Source organism: Microtus ochrogaster, linkage group LG5, assembly GCF_000317375.1.
Source record: "Microtus ochrogaster isolate Prairie Vole_2 linkage group LG5, MicOch1.0, whole genome shotgun sequence".
NCBI classification, from domain to species: domain Eukaryota; kingdom Metazoa; phylum Chordata; class Mammalia; order Rodentia; family Cricetidae; genus Microtus; species Microtus ochrogaster.
In genome coordinates, this window is record NC_022031.1 from 13562424 (window position 1) to 13581172 (window position 18749).

Below are 18749 nucleotides of genomic sequence, written 5' to 3' on the forward strand. Positions count from 1 at the left end.
CTTCTAGAGAGGCAGCTTCTACCTATCTCCTCCCCCTTTCCCCTTCCCCTTCCTTTTCCCCTCCATAAGCCACTAAATAAACTCTATACCCAAACTCTCTCTGCACGGCACATCTCTCTGTCTCCTGCTGAGGCCTCAGGCCACCCGCCAAGGGACCCTCAGAGTCCTCTGGTGACCCGCAGCTGCCCCTGGGGACTGGTCCCCCACCACCTCTTTAAAATGATAATACCTAGTCCCAGCCATCAAATATTTGATAGTAAATGCAGAGCAATTGTAACTTTACTCATTACTCACAAGTGCGGTCTTAGAAGTAAACGGATCCTTTTCAGGAACTCTGTGTACTTAAAGCACTTTTCTCTTGTTTACTAAACAATAATAGGCATTTTCTTTCTCAAAGGTGCTATCTGGTCCCATTTAAAAGCACTCTTGAGTTTTAAAATCTCTTTCCCTTAAAATCAGTCTACGAAACTCCCCTGCTAATGACAGTGCCATTGTTACAGGAGCCTTTGTTTTAACCAGGTCACCTTGGAGAAAAATCTACGCTGCAGGTAAAAGCTTGAAGCTGTTGACTTTTGATTAGAGCTAAAAGATACTTAACAAGTCTCCACTTGGGGGTCCAGCCTGGAACAATGAGTTTTAAAAACAGCTAACAGGAGAAAGAAAACACTGCGTGTGGAAAAACCAGGGCAACAATGGGTCCTCAACTGTGTTAGCTCACTTCTCAGTGAGTGGAAATTTAAAACTAAATCAGTTGAAGACAAGCTCCCTCACAGCCTGTTTTCTAAACAACCTCTTCCAGCTTAGCTAGGAAACTCTCAGCCAGTTTGGATTCCTTGAGTTAAATCCCACCCACCCACCTTTTTACACAACTTTAACTCAGCAGCGCTAGTTTCTGACTTCCACAAGAAGAGAGAAGTCCATTGCAAGTTTTCATTCCTCCACGAAACACATGCCAAAAAATAAAATTAAAAATAAGCAACAACATAAAAATTGCACTACTTCGTAAGGTTCTGAAACTGCTTTCCCTCTGTTAGAAACCTTTTAAAGCTAGAATTATGTTGTTGAACAATTATTCCGCCTTCTAGACTGAGACCCAATTGTTGCTGCTGAGAAGCAACATGCCTGCTGTTTCTGAGGAGTGACCCATTTTGCAAATGTGAAATTCACCGTCAGTACACAAGGGCTCTCAGCCCTACTTTTCCTTTTTTCTTATCTGAGGTCAAAGACCTCAAGAGAGCCTGAGGAGGGTTACAAGGTCAAAGTCTTTTCCTTCTTGGAACTTGCTTCTTGCTGGGAGCCGGCTGCTTTGGGGAGAGGTTGGGGGTGGGTCACATTTTTCATTCTGTAAAGAAACAGCTGGTTTGAATTTCTTTCCACTCCTGTCTCGAGCTGCCTTCCTCACAAGCCCATGGAGGGAAGGATTTGTCCAGAGGAGCCAGCAGCATGAAGAATCTACCTTCTATTACTATGGTTCTCTACACGTGTTGCTTTTGTGGTATAGTTGAATTTGCTGACTGGCAGAGAGGCGGGAGTTTTTACATAGTAAACTCGGTCTGAAACCTGCCAGAGCCACTGTATGGAGAACCCTCTTCTAATAACATTTTTAAACTAAAACTCCAATGGGAATCAGTATCCAAAGGTCCAGTGGGTTATATGGAGCCTGGGTAAAACGGCAGGGATGTGACCAACATATAAAGCAAGCCAAGTGCGGGATTACTTGTTTCTGTACTAGACACCTTCTCTATTTCTAAATCACTCATGGTGACAGAGAGCCACTTCTTCCCAGTCACCATGGGGGCTGTGTATAGAGGAGGAGGATGCTCACTCGCTGTTTCTATGTGAACAGGTGCAGAAACTTGGGACCTATGCAGCTGAGCTCTGGCCCATCACTGCTGGATGTTCTAAGCAGTGAATTGCCACTTCTGCTCACAATAGCATTATTCTGTAAAAGCTAATAAATCCAGCACTTGTGTATGTACCGTGAATATGTAATCTAGCAAAACAGTGAAAATAGAAGACAAATGTTTGGGAAAACATACCATCGGACTTGATTATTTTTATGTAGTTTTGAAGTCTTCCACGCTTTTTAAATCCTGAGCATGTGGGTGCGAATGTACACACACACACAGAGAGAGAGAGAGAGAGAGGAGAGAGAACTAAACTCTCAACTAAATAGTAAACCAGTAACAGATTTTTTGTCTCGGCTCCTCAGCGCACTCGCCCCAGGCTGTGTTGGTGTGTGGCTCAGCAGCAATCAGAGGTCATAATTTCATTGGCAGTTAGCATCGGGTTTAATTTTTCTAGCATGTTGCATTTACCAGAATGTCTGGTTTCAGTTACGCCAGGCACTCTGCGAATCAAGCTTTGGGCAGTATGGTGTGTGTAGGTACCTGAGGTTTCTGGAACACACATGCCAATTGTTCTCAATCACTTTCCTTTCTAAACACAACAATGTGTTTTCTAAAGCTGAGTAACGGTAGTCCTTGATGACATTGCTTGTTTCTTACAAACAAGGGCCCCCAAATAGGTAAAAATGTCAATTTAACAAGGCTGCCACCTACTGATGGGCACAGTGGAAAAGCATGCCAATTAAGGTGTTTTTTTTAAAAAAAAAATAACTGTTATGCTTGTTTGTGTTTAGAAAGGTGCTTCTTCAAATTTAACACACGCCATCTAAATTGCATTTTAGGAATGTGACCAAGTTCATATAGATGATGTGTCGTCGGATGACAATGGCCAGGATCTGAGGTGAGCACATTGGTACACAGACTGACCGTTCCTGTTAAGAGTCTGACTGCTCAGCTAATTAAGATGCCTTCTCTGTTTGATTAACTCCGGGCTTTTCTTCCATCTACGCAGCACGTACAACTTCGGGACAGATGGCTTCCCTGCTGCAGCCACCAGCGCTAATCTGTGCCTAGCAACTGGTGTCCGAGGCGGCGTGGACTGGATGCGAAAGCTGGCCTTCCGCTACAGACGAGTGAAAGAGATCTACAACACGTACAAAAACAACGTGGGAGGTGCGTGGCTAAGAGTGGGAGGTGCGTGGCTGAGAGGTCCCTCAGTGGGCTGCTGTCAGGCCGGCTAGATAAAACCCGCCAAGTGCCGCTCCCTCTGGGGCTCACGCTGTTGGGTGTAATAGCTCTAGCTTATACTCCTCCCTCTGAACTATGTGTGTTAGCCTGAATCCTTGTAGTATGGCTCACAGTAGTCCAAGTGGCTTGAGTCTAAAGGAAATAATAGGTAATACTGTTTGGCTGGGGGCCTTTTAACTCGGTCTGATTGGGATTATCTGCGTGGGTGGAGAGGTTGTTTGTTTAAGGAAAAATGCTTAGCAAATACAACGCGAGGCGTATGACTCAAAGGACCTGGTGCCTTCCTCCGGCTAGGAGCCAGTCTTAGGGCAGCCGCTCACTCCCAGGAGGTGACAAAATGATGCCTAGTATTTGCAGGGCTTCTGATTCACCAGTCATTCCCTCAACTGTTCCTGACCTGACCAAGGACACTCAGAGTGTGTCAGCTCTATCCATAGTCCGTGGCAGGAGATGGTTCATCAGAAGAAGGGGTGCTGGGAATGTCAGGACAGAGGGTCCCTTGCAAACTAAGCACACGTTTGCAACTGAAAGGTATCTGAAAATGTTCGGCTAAGGATAGTGATGGTCTCTGTAAAATGTTTCTTCCCTATGGATCTGCCCGGACACGTGGGTGAGCATGTGGGTCTTACGAGCCTTCTACCCCTCAGGTCTGCTCGGCCCAGCTAAGAGGGAAGCGTGGCTCCAGCTGAGGGCTGAGATTGAAGCACTCACAGACTCCTGGCTGACCCTGGCCCTGAAGGCCCTCTCGCTCATCCACTCCCGGTGAGGCACCCGTGGACATGGGCTGGCAAGTGGGCGTTGCTCGGGCTTGCTTGTCTTGGAGACTTATTTGTCAAAAGTCTTCCTTCCATCTCTGTTCTCATAGGACGAACTGTGTAAACATCTTAGTGACAACCACCCAGCTCATCCCGGCGCTGGCGAAAGTCCTGCTGTACGGATTAGGAATTGTGTTTCCTATAGAAAACATCTATAGCGCGACTAAGATAGGTGAGCGCTTCATGTTTTGAACGCATCCTTTGAGGCCGGTGTGAATGCGAAGGCGGCAATGAGACCTTTTTCAGAATTCTTGCTGCATCCAAAGAAGGGGGGAAGAATGAGAAATGTCAAATATAAGCCATGTAACTAAGTGATAATTGTTACTTCACTGGAGGAGGTGAAGACTGGGCATTGAAGGAACAAATGATTTAACATAAATTCTGAGCTATCGTATTTATTCTTTTAGGTAACTTTTGGATAGCACGAAAATTTTGTATGTTGAAACAAAAGTAATACAAGCCCATAAAAGTGGAAATGAACAGTTAAGGATCATTTTCTCTATTTCACTGGCAATGGTTTTTGTTAGTTTTAGCTCAGTATCTATAAAAATTGACCTCTCCTTTTAATTCTGAGTAGATAGAAAACAGAAGGTTCCCACAAGAATACAGAGTTGGGAGGGGAGCAAAAGTCTGATAGGAAACGTAGTTAGGATTAAACTAAGAAGAAAAGGGGTAAGACGTTCTGCCTTGTTCTCAAGGAGAGCAAATAACTAGCTATGGTCTATGACAAAGAAATATGCAAATGAGCCTCCAGCAGGCGTAGAGACCTATACCAGGCGTTTTGCATATTCATCTTTACATTTTACAAATGAGGAAACACAAGCACCCGGGCTTAAGTTGTTAGGGTAAATGGCAGAGAGCCAAGCCTCAGGTGGCACTGACCCGAAGTCCTCCCCTCAAGGACCTATTCTGCCTGCAGGGCTGAAGAAACTGTTGCTCCCAGTCCAGAGGGATCAGAGGTCAGTGTGAGCCCAAGCTAAGGGACAAAGTGGCATTTGCTGGGTAAAGAGTGTTTCTTGAGGAGGTATGCTAATGAGATCAAGGGACTGGAGAAGTTCCATGGCAAGAGCCTTGTGATTGTCTCTGAGTGGCCATTGTGCAGTACTCGTGAACTGCTGAAGCTGGGGATCTGCCGTCCGCAGACATTTGTGCCCCACCTATTCCTGTGAGACAGCAAGAGGATGGATATCATCCTCCCAGGTGCTGTTTCTGGCTGCTAACTCTGTCTGAAGACAAAGGGCAACAGTAGATTCCCTCGGGTCTAACCTCCATCTTCCCATGACTTCAGAACCCTGTATGTCTCCTTGGCAGCATTTACTCGATGGTCACTAAAGATCTCCTTATTTGTTTACAGTGGGAATTTTTCACCAGATTATAATGTTCCTAGGGACTGGGACTTTCTCTGGCATCACAATTGCTCCAGAGCTTAGCAAACTCAGGAGAGGGTTTTGGATGAAAAGGCTAAAGGCCTGTGTGTGTATTGAAGGAAGCTAATGCAGAGTTCCTTTGGTCTAAGCAGCAGGGTCAGCGTTGCGGTGATGAACCAGTAAAAATAGTTTACCCCGACAGCACTGTGTGTGGAGAGCCTAGGCAGACAAACCCACCACCTTTGAAATCTGCCTATCTGCAGTCTAAGATGTAACTACTCATGCTTCACAAGCTAAGACATCCTTGAAGTAAAAGTAATCAATTAGAGATTGAAAGTCCTGGGATTATTGTTTATTGTGTCATCAAATGAAACCAATGTGGAGATCATTGCAGAGAAGGTGCCAACTTCATCTTTTTAATATTTCATGTTAAGAAAGAAAACTCTATATAAACCAAAGTTTGCAGCAAAACCTGTAGGTGTCGGGACCAGGAATGACATTTTTTGTTTCTTTTTTCCACCAAAACTTCACTGTTAAATAATCTTTAAGGGATTTGGGGAGCGGGGGGAACTAGCTCAGGGGAAATTAGCCTAACCTGTGAGAAAGGCCGTGGGTCTGATTCCCTAACACTATAAGAAATTAAAAAAGATCAAAGAAAAAAACTGTTCACATTTATATAAAGATTAATTGAATCTTTTTTCTATACAAGTCAAAAATAATATAGCTTTGCAAAATATCAAAGTATTTTCCCATCCAGAGTTTTTTTTTAAAAAAAGCTATTTGTCTGTTTGTTTTAAAATAATTTAAAATATCACAGTTTCGTGGACAGCTAAAGCATTGAAAGGCCCCTTTGACTAAGGCTGGCTGTATTACATTCTGTCAGATGCAAACGAGAGATCTTGGTGCAAAATACAAATATAAAGCAGACATTTGTTTAAGCAAACAAGCAATTTGTTCATGTGTATATCTGATCCTCATTTGAAAGAGGTGCAGGCCCTGCTCAGCCATTCACGCTGGAGAACTATAAACTGTCCCATTGTCCATTAAAATGACCTTATTGGCAGCTGAGACCTGGAACACCGATCTCTTCTGAGAAGAAACAATGCTAGCATTAGCTTCCGAGATGTGCTGACAGAAGAGCCACCAACCAAGCCCAGAGGAAGTCCTGACATGGGAAAGATAGTAGACAGATAACGGTGTTCTCTTACCTGTATCCTGCCTTGCCTCTAGGAAAGTGCTTGGTTGAGCAGATGGCCGGGTGAGGTGGCCACAGTCTTGTGTAGTACCCATGCCCACGGTTCCCGACATTCATTTTAAGAGGGCATTCATGAGTCATCTTTGAGCAAAGACATTAGGCCTCTCTTGTCTTTCTCTCAACCTGCAAGTGGAGGGAGAAGCCTATGCTAATGTTTGATTCCCTTTGCTCTACCAAACCTAAGTTGGGTTATTGTTTTTATCAGTCTCCCTGATCTTGTTTAGCTTGATATAACAAGTTTTTAATGACAAGGTAAAATAGGCTACTAAAATCACATGCCTTTTAAGTCTCAGCTTCTGGGGAAAGAATGTATTAGTACAACACAGCATGAGTGTACACGCTTGTGCGCATGTGCACATGTGCATATATATATATATATACACACGCACACACACTGTTATGTTTATGTCATAAGTTCTTTAGAAAAGAATATTTCAACCAGGGGTGTCCAACATTTTGTGTGATTTTGTGTTAGGCCACATTGATAGCTGTCTTGGCCTCATGTGTCCTAGGCCAAGTTTTCAAGAGACAGATAACATACTGCCTATGAATTCCCAACCCTTACTACCCTGTGCTGTCTTCCTATCACTCAAGTGGCAAGACTCGTTTGCCTGGGTGGGATGGAGTCGAATCAGAAACATGAACAAAACGTTTAACGCTTCCCAGCATCATCAAACTGGGTTACCCAGCTGTTACACATCTGTAATTTGCTCTTGCCTACTAGGAAAGGAGAGCTGTTTTGAGAGGATAATCCAAAGGTTTGGAAGGAAAGTGGTGTATGTCGTCATCGGAGATGGCGTGGAGGAAGAGCAAGGGGCGAAAAAGGTAAGCCTCCCTACAGGTGCCCTTTGCAGCTGCCGTCCTCAGAACTGGCTCGTTTTACACAAGGACGTTCTTCTACCACAGACTATGAACTGTGGAGAACTGTAGACATGGAGAGGGCCTAGGTAGAACCCTACTGACATGAGTGAGCAGTTCAAGTGGTGGTGGGTCAGAAAAGGAAGCCTAGCCTTGCAGTCATTCTCCAGAACACAGCGGGTACCCATACTGTCCTTATACCTTGCGCACAGGAAAGACACTGGCAGGTGACTCGCTTCCTGTTACCCAGTCCTGATGCAGACGCAGACCCTTTCAAATGGGAAGACATTTGCTAGTAGTCCAAGCTGGCGAGCGAAGATGGCATGACTTTGCTGCCGTAGAAGACTTGTGCCGTTCTTTCATCCTAAGGACAGCACCTGCCTTGCCTGGGAAGGGGAGGGTGGCCATGACTATAAATGTCTCTTGAAGACAAGCCCTGTGGCCCATTGCTGGTGTCTCAGTTTCTGCATCTGTAATTTTAGCATCCCCTTTGCAGAATTATCTCCTTTGGCATCTCGTTGTGTGTCTTAAAGGAGAGGAGCCCATTCCCTATGGGGCGCACAGGTCCTCACAATCTGCTCACAACTTGTCTCCCCGATCTTTCTCCTTCCTCCACCCAAGACTGCAGTCACATTCATCTGGTGACCTGCTGCCTTACTCCATTCCCTGTTACTATGGCAAAATGCTAGATTGGACAGTTTATAAAGGATAGATTGTTTGGCTCAGTTCTGGAGGCTCAAACACTGAAGAGCATGCCATCAGCCTCTGGTGAGAACCCTTCTGTTATATCACAATAGCAGAGAGTATCCCTCTGGACACAGGGCAAGGCCTTTCATCATCTTTGTAGGAAGTCACTAATGCCACATTGCTCCTTTTTACATATAGTGCCCACTCACATCATAAACTCAGTTTTCCTGATCCTAACCACTGCCTACAATTCCCACCTTCCATTAATATCACCATAGAAAATTGAGGATTATTTCTACCATGTGAACCCTGGAAGACATACTCAATCCATTAACGCCTCTCCTTTGCCATGCCCAGTGCATTCCTCCAGAACAGTTTCTCCCAAGTCCTCTGTCATTATCTGGCTTATTTCTCAAAACTCATCTTGCATTTTTAGGATTTTCTTTGTAATAGTGCTCACTTTCACTAGAACTGGAGACACTAATAGAAATAGCTTGTATGCCAGTCCAAGCTACATTTGCTGTGTGGTTTTGCTGTCTATCTAGTCTGTGACTTTGAACCAGTTTCTGAAGTCTTCTGTTTTATTTTACCCTGTCTCCTGAGTGGGGATCATCACAGCACCTAGCTCCTTGTTCTCTCTAACCAGTTAGCTTCACTAAGACATGTGACAACAAATGGCAGTTGGGATTATATAAATAATTATGGATGTCTGTCTTGATAACTGAATGTGATCCTGGGGGTGGAGATCTAACTCCAGCTTCCTTATATATCTCTAAATCTGGGTACAGGTTATAGTCCATGTTTCTTCAAGGGCATCCTCCCATGCAAATTAAAGCCCCTCTGTCCCTCACAAACTCCTTTGTAGAAATCTGTTTTCACCACCATGATGGACACAGCATGTTCGGTTCTTTTGCCTTTTTTTCCAGTTAGAAATATCACACAAAGTTTCAGGTCTCAGACATAGAACTGACTGTCAAGTGTGGCGTGTAGTAGCCTCTCCTGAAGATGGCTTCCTTCGGCTCCAGTGTCTCTGAATTCCAGTAAGAGCACAGGCACTAGCCCTATGTCTGTCCATAACAGAAGATGCCCCTCATGTGCCTGGCACTGACTGAACTCTGCACACACTTAGCCTGCTAATGCTTGATATGAGTCATGACTGTTGCTGGATACAATCGTCAGCCTTGACTAAATTAGAATTCCCCAAACTCAATCCTGGGAACTGAAGAAGAATGATTGATGCGAATCCAAATTCGGGTTGCCTTCCTTGGAAAGCTTCTGGAATTCCCAGGGCATCCGTACACAGAACCTCTTAGTGGCCAGAAGGGCCCTGGAGAAGAGCTGCCCCTCTGAACAACATGGCCCTCCTGAGCAATTAGTTCAGTCTGCTGTGGCCCTGAGCCAGCTCTCCAACTGCCCTCCAAGCTGGGCCTTCTAAGTTTTAATTTCAAGAGAGAGCTACCAGAGTGTGGCTTTCTGGTTTGAGTTTCACAGAAAGAGGGATATAAATGTGTTCACATAAGATGCAAAGTCAGGTAAAATCCCACTGTGGGCATGTCTCTTCCTAGGTCTTTCCGAGCTCTGTCTGAGATGGGTAGCCCTAGCAAGCACAGCATGGAAGGCAGGAACTCCTGGTTCTGATGCAATGATTCAAAAGTGCAATAAGATAACAGTTTCTGTCTTTGAAGGGCAGATGCAATAATCTCCACTATTTATCTTCAGATGTGTTATCTTTTTACACAACATTCTCTTTGACCTTTTATTTATGAATGGTCTTAGCTTTGATTTTTGAGAGTGAATGGATGTATGTGGTAGGGTAGGGAGAGCAGACATCCTTGGACCCTGCGACCTGCCTGTGTGTGTACAAAAATGTCAGCTTTCTGAAGATCAGATTTCTTTCCTTTGCAAAACCTTGGAAACCATCAGCTCAATCCCTCAGTGTAACAGACTAGACAGCCTTTTCAAGACAGTGTTTGAGCTAGCCTTTAAAAGAAACTAATTTTTAAGTACTGATTCTTCCTATATGAAGGAAGAGACAGGCATCTGTGAATTGGTGACATGTATCGAGTATCTGTAGAGCTGAGTTGTGCCCGGAAATGGAGACCATCTAATAATTAACTCAGATGGGGAAAGAAGATTAGAAAGCCACAGTGTCACCTGTAAGACAGACACATAGACAAGGTCAAAGGAACAACGTGAATGAAAATGGCTGCCCACACTTTAGCACGATCCGTACTCAATAGCAAACATGGGCCACCAGATCTAAAACTCCATCCAAGGCCCCCCTCCCATTTTCAGGCACTCCCCTCCAGTATCTCATAATAGCTTCCCAATGATGCTACAAACAAGTGTCCTCCTTGACCCATCTGACAGAAAACAGACTCGGCTGGGCCTGGTGACACGTGCCTGTACCCCCAGTACTCACTGGGGACTGAGGCAGGAAAGTGGGTGCTCAAGGCCAGCCTGCACCAGAGTAAGAGCCTATCTGGAAGACCCACAACCAAACCAAGAAAAAAAAATGACTAAATCGGATAGCCAGGTATTGACCAAACTATGATTTGAAGACAACGTTCCTTCAAACTGTAAACTCAGACATTCCAACATGTTAAGATTTTATTTTTAAAAATTATGTGGCTTGTTAAACTTAAATACTGGGCACATTTGTTTCTCTGGTGGGTGAGGTAGACGCAGCCTGCACCAGGCGTCTCCTTCCCTAGTGTTCCACAGGAGCTACTTTTCCACTTAGCCATCCCTTCTGGCAGATGTTCACGTACAGGTGTCTGCAGCTCTGTTTTGCCCATCCTGCACAGTGGCGGCTTTCTGCTTCTGAAGCTCGCCGTCATTCTGATAGATTAGTTGCCGAGTGGTTGAAATTACTAGACGGAATTAACAGCAAGCAGGCCCCCCTCCCCTATGAAGAGCTACACAGTTTAGCACTCCAATCAAAATCATAACATTTTGCCATTCTTCCAAACCAATTTTAACTGCTTAGCTGGCTTCTCAGTTTTCTGTGTTCTTTTAAACACGCATTCACCCTTCCTCCTCGTAGAGATGTCTTCTGTCCGCCCAAATTCTATTCTGCAGCTGGAGGGAGGGAGCTTTTTAAAGCCAGAAACCAGCCAGCAACTCTCCAGGTGCCTGTTGCTGACCCTTCTAGCATTTAGATTCCCTTTGCCAGTGCAGGCGGGCTTTCCTAGGTAATTCAATCTAACTCCATAATTTGTATGTACTTCCTGAGAAATGAGGATACGACATGATTTGAGAGAAATAATTAAGCCTGGGTATAACTTTAAAAAATCAGAATGATTAAGGAGTGATATCTAGTTTTCATTGCTAGATGAGTTTCTTTAGAGACTACATTAAATCTTCAGTGAGTAGTGGTTAAAAATGGCTTGCACCCATTATTCTGTGTCCCCATTAAGATTTCATTTACAAGTTGTCCCTTTTAATTGTGCGCTGAGATCCAAAAATTAGGCTGAGTACCTGGCCATTAGTGCCTCATTTTAAACTCCAGAGAAAACCACCTTTGTTGGGGAAAAAGAAAAAAAACATTTGTAATACAGTCGAATTCTTTGCTTTTTATTTAAGGGGGACACAGATTGGACACTAAGTAGAGATTAGTTTATTACTGCACAGTTTGTTCATACTTACTTATCACATACTACATGCTAGGTCTTGGCTCTCCCGGCCAACAGTAGCAGTTCTCAATCTGGGGGACCCGACCCTCTGGGGGTCGAAGGACCCTTGTGTAGGAGTTGCCTAAGACCATCTGGAAACACAGATGTTTACATTACAGTTAATAAACAGCAGCAAAATTACAGCTTTGAAGTAGCAACAAAATAATTTGATGGTTGGGGGCCACCACAGCATGAAGACCTGTATAAAGGTCGCAGCATTAGGGAGGTTGCAAACCACCAGCCTAGAGGGAAGCAGAGACGCAGGTACTGAGTGGGCAGTGCTGGGCAGTGTGCTTTACCACGAGTGTTAGACTCACCAGTCTTTGGAGGTCTCCTTATTTACGACTGCAGAGTTGTGTCTCTCTCTGTGAGCTGCCTGGAAATCACGTGTGCACAGCCCAGAGAGGTCTTACGTTTCTGAAACGCAGGTGGCGATTCTGCGTACTTTCTCCGCTTCTCCTCTCTCACTGAGAAATCTGTCCCAGCGGCTATCTGTACCAGAACACAGGAACACAGCACTGCTTCACTAATCCTTTAAGTGGCCACACCAGTGTGCTACTGTGTGAATGTGCTCTTGTTATTTTACCAGCCCTTTGGGACAGAGTGTCTAGGGGGTTCCAGCATTTAGTGTTACAAGCAGGTCCTCAGTGAACATCTGTGAGTACATTCCCGAAAGCACAGTGTTTGCACCAGCGAGGAGAAGCTCTTAGGTTATAAGAGATTTTTATTAATGCATTTTTAACAATTGTGCAAAGTTCAGTTTCCATGGGAACAGCCGTGCATATAGCTTTTTTTATATGGTTCGTGTGTAACCAGAAGGGATAAATGAAGACTTTCAGCGTGAAGGCAATTTGAAGAGTTGTGCCTATGGGCAAGAAGGTTCTTCTTGGGACCTGTTTTGGTCCTGTGGACTCCCAAACCTGTGCCCCTCTAGGCTTTGTTGCCCATGTCTGTTCCCCCTTGTTGGGGACGGTGACAATCTCCATTTCCATTACACACAGCCTGCCTCTCTCAGTGTCTGGCCTCACCAAATAAATTCAGGAGTCAATCGGCTACAGACCGCTCAACTGCCCCATTTCTCTGCATATCTCCTGCCCTGTGCCCTAGCTACAGCCCAGCTTTCTCTGACAAGCTATAGCCACCCTTCCAAATCTCCCTTTCTCTGGACGCTGAATAGTTTTAAATCCCTTCTTCCTTGTGTTTTCAGGCAGCCAGCAAGTATCAGCCTCCCTTCCTATTCACTTACAAGATAAAAATCTAAGCGCATTCACCTATATTCTCAGGCATCCCCTGGAAGGCCTCCTTCCTTATTGGTCTGTGTAATGAGCAGGGCATTCCAGCCTGAGGACATTCCAGGCTAATTACAGAAGATGCTTCCTGCACCCTTTATCTCCTCCCTTTGTACCTAAGCAGGAGTCCCACGCCTACCCATCAGCTGGGCCCCTCGAGCTTTGTTTGTTCTTCCAGCTCTGGGTAGGCCCAGCTTGCGGCTGAACCTCCCTCTCCTTGCCTTCATCATTTTACTCTGACTCTTACCCAGGCTCTGGTTGTGATGAGTAGGTTCAGTAGTCCTGAATCAGAATTACCGTGATGAGCTGGTCCCAGTGGTCCTGAGCCGTGGGGCATGTTCTTGTGTCATGCTTTAGTGCTTGGCTCAACTATGGGGTACCACAGGTAATGGCATTTATTTTAGCCATAAACTTGGAAACAACGCATCCTTCCCTCTAACTACTCCATTTACTGATGACTGCAGCTTTGGGAAGATGGTGTCGTAAAGGAACCTCATTTGGCTAAGGGAAGAGTTGAGCTCAGGCTTCTTCAAAGCCATGTGCTTCTCTTTTCCTCTTTTGGTACCCTATCTTTCTGGTTTTATTTAAGAAATATTTATTTTAGTGGCCAAGAGTAATATGCACACACACACACACACACACACACACACACACACACACACACACACACTTCTTAGCACCCAGTTTCCCCTGCAGTATCAAGTGTCAAATCCTGGCATTGGTATGTACTTGGGCAGGGAAATATTACCCCATGTAATATTGGTCTGATGCGCTATTAACAGGAGTCACTGGCCTTCTCTGCAAGGCTGTTTCCTACTAAGCACCCACTCGATGGTGGACACTGCACAGAGTCCCTCTGGTCCTGTGATGCTGAAACTGCTCCCCACAGCAGCCGGTACTATCCATTCTTCCCATGAGCAGATGGTGCTGAGGCCAGAGCTGACAGTCTCAGTGCCGCTGTCGCTAGGGTCTGTCAGCTCTCATCCAAACCTCTGGCAGGTTTATTCAGGGAGCAGCTTCAATACCCCTGCACTGAGCTGAGCTGTCTTGCTCCACAGGTGTAGTTTTCAGGGTACAGCTTGACCTGAGTTTACTGATGCTCTAAAGGAAAAGAGAAGTTCCTTGTCTCTCAGTGCTAGGAAACAGTCTAACTCAGGGCTCTGGGAATAACTTCTTCTTTCTAGAAATTTGTGTTTTGATTTCAAATTAAGTATACTCTAAGTATACTCTAGGCTGGCATCCAATATACCTGTATGGATGAGACACGGTTCCAGAACTGCTTTTGCAGCCTACAAATCAAAGTGCCTAAACCATGTGTCAGGGGAGTCATTGGATTTTTTTTTTCAGTTCCCTTTTCAATGTCCTTGTCACTCAGTTCATTCCTCCACAGTACCCTGGCAGCGTTCAGATTTGAACTGATTGTAGCTGTATATAAAGGGGACCTATCTGAAGCAAACATGCTTATCTCCAGAGCCCTCCAGCTTCTGCGGTAGTTGATGTGTTTGAGAGGTGGATGTTCTAAAGCTTCTGGCCGGCCATCAAAAGAGCCTTCAGCATGCTCCTGGCATCCTGATGTTCCTAGACTTAATAAGGTGAACAGAGGCGAACAGCAGCTTTGGGGAATAAGTCACTGACAATAGCTCCAAGAAGAATCTGGAGAGATGGTTCAGGAGTGAAGAACGCTTGCCAAGGACCCAAGTTTGATTCCCAGAATCTATGTGGAATGCCTCACAATTACCTGTAACCTGAGCTCTGTACTTACATGCACACTCCACAACCTCCCCCCACAAATTTAAAATAAGACCTAAAAATATGTTAAGATATGAAGAAACAAGCTACAAAAACAAGTCCTATAAATACAGCTACTGTGGAGGCAGTTAAGTAAACTACAGGTTAAGACAATGAATAGCTTTCTTTAAAACATTATGTCTCTAGAATAAACATGCTGCACAGTAAAACCATATATATGCCTGGTTTTATGCACAAATCTATCGAAGTATAGATATGCTCACAGTGGCCATTTTAGGAGATGGGAAAGAGGTGATTTGTATTATGTACATGGTTCTGTCATCCTAGAGGGCTTTACAATATGCAGGGATTTTTTATGATAAGGGAAAGGAGGAAAGCTCTCTGTATAGCAGGTGATCAGTTCGCCACCCTCCACTGTGAGTCAGTCACTCGACTTTTCGGTATCTGCTATCAACACTGTGGGAGAGAGGATTATCTGTGCCTGTGCTGTGTGGTTCGTTTGAGCAGCTTCAGGAACAGGTCACAAGGAACAGGGAGGAGAGTGCTATTCAGGCTTCAGACTTAACCCAGAACCAGTAGAGATCTTACTTTCAGTCCTTAACTGCTGTTCTTTAAACCTTTCTCTTCTCTTCCTTCTACAGTAGAATAATGGTACCACCACTGGGTCACCTTACCCACAGCCTCCCAGAACAACTGATGGAGCCTAAGTCGTTATTACCAATGAAGTGATTTAGGGTTTACGTGTAGTAGCTGGCTTTTTCAGCCAGCTCTATCTCTCACACATGCAGTCCGTATCCTTGGCTTCTCCTTTATCTGTGCCTAAGCCACAGGGCCATCTGAGCATCCTTCCAAATGTTCACCTCCCACACTCAGCTCAACTGTCACTTTTTTGGGGAGCTCCCTAGTTTCCTATGCAAAAGTAATTGTGTCCTTACTCATATTAGCACACTGATAAATTCCCGTGTTTACAGTCTGAGAGGGTGAGCCGGCACCTTCTACGTCTCAGACGCTTCTATTCCTAGACCGTGGACCCAGAAATACAAAAGAGAATCTTTGTTGCATAAAGAAATGAGCCACAGTACAGGTTACAATCTAATACTGTCAAGGGAGCAGTCTTCCTATATATCTGTGGCGATTTTAGGCATTTGTTTCTGGACTATTCTCTTATTGGCACATAACAAAGCTCTGTGGATGCTTGTCAGAGGGCTGAGTCTAGAATGTATGCTGTTAGAGGTAGAGAATGCAATAAAAGACTTTAGCAGGTAATTGGAACATATTAACAACATTAACATATTGTTTATAAGTATATTAAATAATGTATGTGCCATTGTATAGCAGCTTTATGAGCTATATCAGACTACATACTGATTTTTAAAATCCAGCTTCCATGTCAGATTTTCCACTTCTCGTGAAATTTCCTCAGACTCTTCAAAAACTATAATTACAAATCATACATGTGTATGAGAGAAATCTGTTTTCCTGCGAAGGAAACAGAACGTTGTTCTTGGAGAAAGATTTTACTGCTGCATAAGTACTTTGCCCAATGCTCCCGAGCAGAAGTCTGTTGCAGCCTCCCCGGAAGGAGGGACACCCTGTTTCCAGGACAACTGGTTTGTTCAGGTGTTCCCAGACAGTTCTGTCTGAGCTTGATTTGTGTCTTAATGGCTTAAACAACTGCAAATACACACACTCACACCAACTTGAGATGCTCATTGACAATTCGGCCCACATGGAACAGTCATGAAAAATAAAAGTTGCTTCACTGGTGTGCAAGATTCTGTTTCAAAAAAAAAATGTAAAATACTGCCAAGTAAGGAAAACTTCTCAACCTATAAAGCGTAAGCTTTGTCAACTTTCACCATTGACAACCACCAAGGAAATATCGAAAAGCCCCAGTTTCTTTTCAGTAGCTTTTATTTAAAGTTTGGAATTGTCATTCAAGTCACAGTGGCATTCTAGTAGCAAGAAATGGATACTACATTCACACAGTTGTTCTTGGGGTGGGGGCGCAGATTTGTGTCCTAAGTATATGTGTCGTGACTATGCTGACTGGCAGTATTTACGGTACTGAGATGGGGGTGAGCATAGCTGCAACTCTCTACAGGAAATGGGAGGGTCTTTGCTGGTCAGGCTCTCTGTCCTTACCATATGTCTGCCCTCTGCAGCATGCCATGCCCTTCTGGAGAGTCTCCAGTCACTCGGACCTCATGGCCCTGCATCATGCCTTGGAATTAGAGTACCTGTAACAACCTCGTGCCAACTCGACACTGCGCGACTGCCCTGTGGCCAGAGACAATCCAGCAGGCCTCAGTCTTGTGTCAGTGCTGGACTGCAGAATGTAGCCGTTTCCACGTGTGGAGGCATGGCTGCTGTGGTCTTGACTGCTACCCTTCAGGTGAATGGAGGACCATGTGCATTTCCTCAGAACAGCTGTTGACTCCGGTACTGTGAATTCGGGGGAAGCAAGCCATGAGACTATTATAGCGCAGTGTGATGTGTCTTGGCTACGTTAGCTACATGGTTCAAACCTGTGAAGAAAAGACCTACAGACACTTCGGTTTTCAGCAAATGTGACGTAAACAGCTTCTCCAACCCAGCAAACTTGATTCCACAGCAAAGACTGAAGGGTGTCTCCTGGACATCAGTGGAGGTATTTTTCTCAAAGGTTTACTTTTCGATGTCTCCTCCCCAGGGCAATCTGTACATCACTACTTATTTATGAAAAGACTTTTGAAAAACAGATTTGCTGAGGTATAACTCACATAACATAGAGTTCACCAAGACAGACTTCTCAGTATCGAATAGCTGAAGGGTGATAGTGTAAGAAATAATCAATGAAAGGAAGGCCTCTGCCTGACAATGTGGCAAGTCCTTTGAATTTTAGCAGATTGCAAAGTAGTTTAAACTATGTCTAATTTAAACATGTAAAATGTACATCACTGAGACAATCGTGTACAGAAAGAATTTTTGGTGTAAATTTGTAATAATGGATGATTCTTTTGCATTCTGTTTAGGGAAATGCTATTATGGGGTTGAAATGCCTTCTAGGAAGCTTGGGCACAAACTCCTGCAGTGCCTTAGTGAAGTATTGGGTATAAATATTGTAGATAATGGATCTTTTTGATAATGTTATCTAAGACCAAAAGCATGAATGTCAAGTGTCAACAAGGATTTTACTTTCCCAATCTTTTATCCCATCAATTTTTGTATTTTTTTTTTGAGTGTTGGATAGAAGGGCCTTGATAAAAATGACAGAGCAGTTTCATAACTGAGAAAGGGTTTAAAAGTCTTCCGGCCCAGCTCGCTTTCTCATTTCCACACTAATGTATTATATGTAACTACTTGGAAAAGAATGATTATTCAAATGCTTCATCCCACAAAAAGAATATAGAGAATAGATATATTTTATTAATAAAATTAATTGGAGCCTAGCAGCGTTTCCATGTGCTCAGAATTATTATTGTGTCTGGGTTTCTTGTTTGTGTCAATGAGGACATTGCCACGTGGCCGGATCAGCAACACTCCCCACCAGTCCTTCCACACAGGCTTGCCCTCCTCGCGCAGAGAAGGTCCGGTATCCAGTGGGGGTGTCTGGCTGTCAACACACACACACTAACATTGCAACACTGCTCTCTACTTATGACACGAAAGACGTGAGGCTGCAGCCGGGCAGGGGTGATGACAAGTGACCGTGTTTGTCATGTCAAAAGAAAGATTCTTCCAAAATGATGAATTTGTGCGGGCAGGAGTCCTTCTCATCTCGGGCTTTGTGTTGCCGTGAAATTACCTTTTGGATCAAGTTTGTCTAATATTTTATTGGGGGGACTGGGTTTGACCCAGAGTAGCAAACACACCACTCTGCCTCTGCCTTTTCCTTTTCTAAAATTCCACACTGCTGCTAAAATTAGTCATTGTGAATTCCCCCCACATTGCTAACATGAAGAATGGAATCCGTTTCCT

General features: G+C 44.4%; 1 protein-coding gene across 10 annotated transcripts in view; it reads left to right on the plus strand.

Moving 5' to 3' along the window:
* Eya1 (EYA transcriptional coactivator and phosphatase 1) overlaps positions 1-18215 on the plus strand; it is a 144270-nt gene extending 126055 nt beyond the window's left edge. For all 10 annotated transcript variants that reach the window (XM_013351920.2, XM_005361874.3, XM_013351919.2 and 7 more), the window contains 6 exons: positions 2690-2748; positions 2860-3020; positions 3743-3857; positions 3961-4082; positions 7257-7357; positions 16955-18215. In XM_013351920.2, the coding sequence (XP_013207374.1) occupies positions 2690-2748; positions 2860-3020; positions 3743-3857; positions 3961-4082; positions 7257-7357; positions 16955-17035 (639 nt within the window). In that variant the 3' untranslated portion in view covers positions 17036-18215. The remainder of the gene's footprint in view (positions 1-2689; positions 2749-2859; positions 3021-3742; positions 3858-3960; positions 4083-7256; positions 7358-16954) is intronic.
* Positions 18216-18749: the final 534 nt, after the last annotated feature.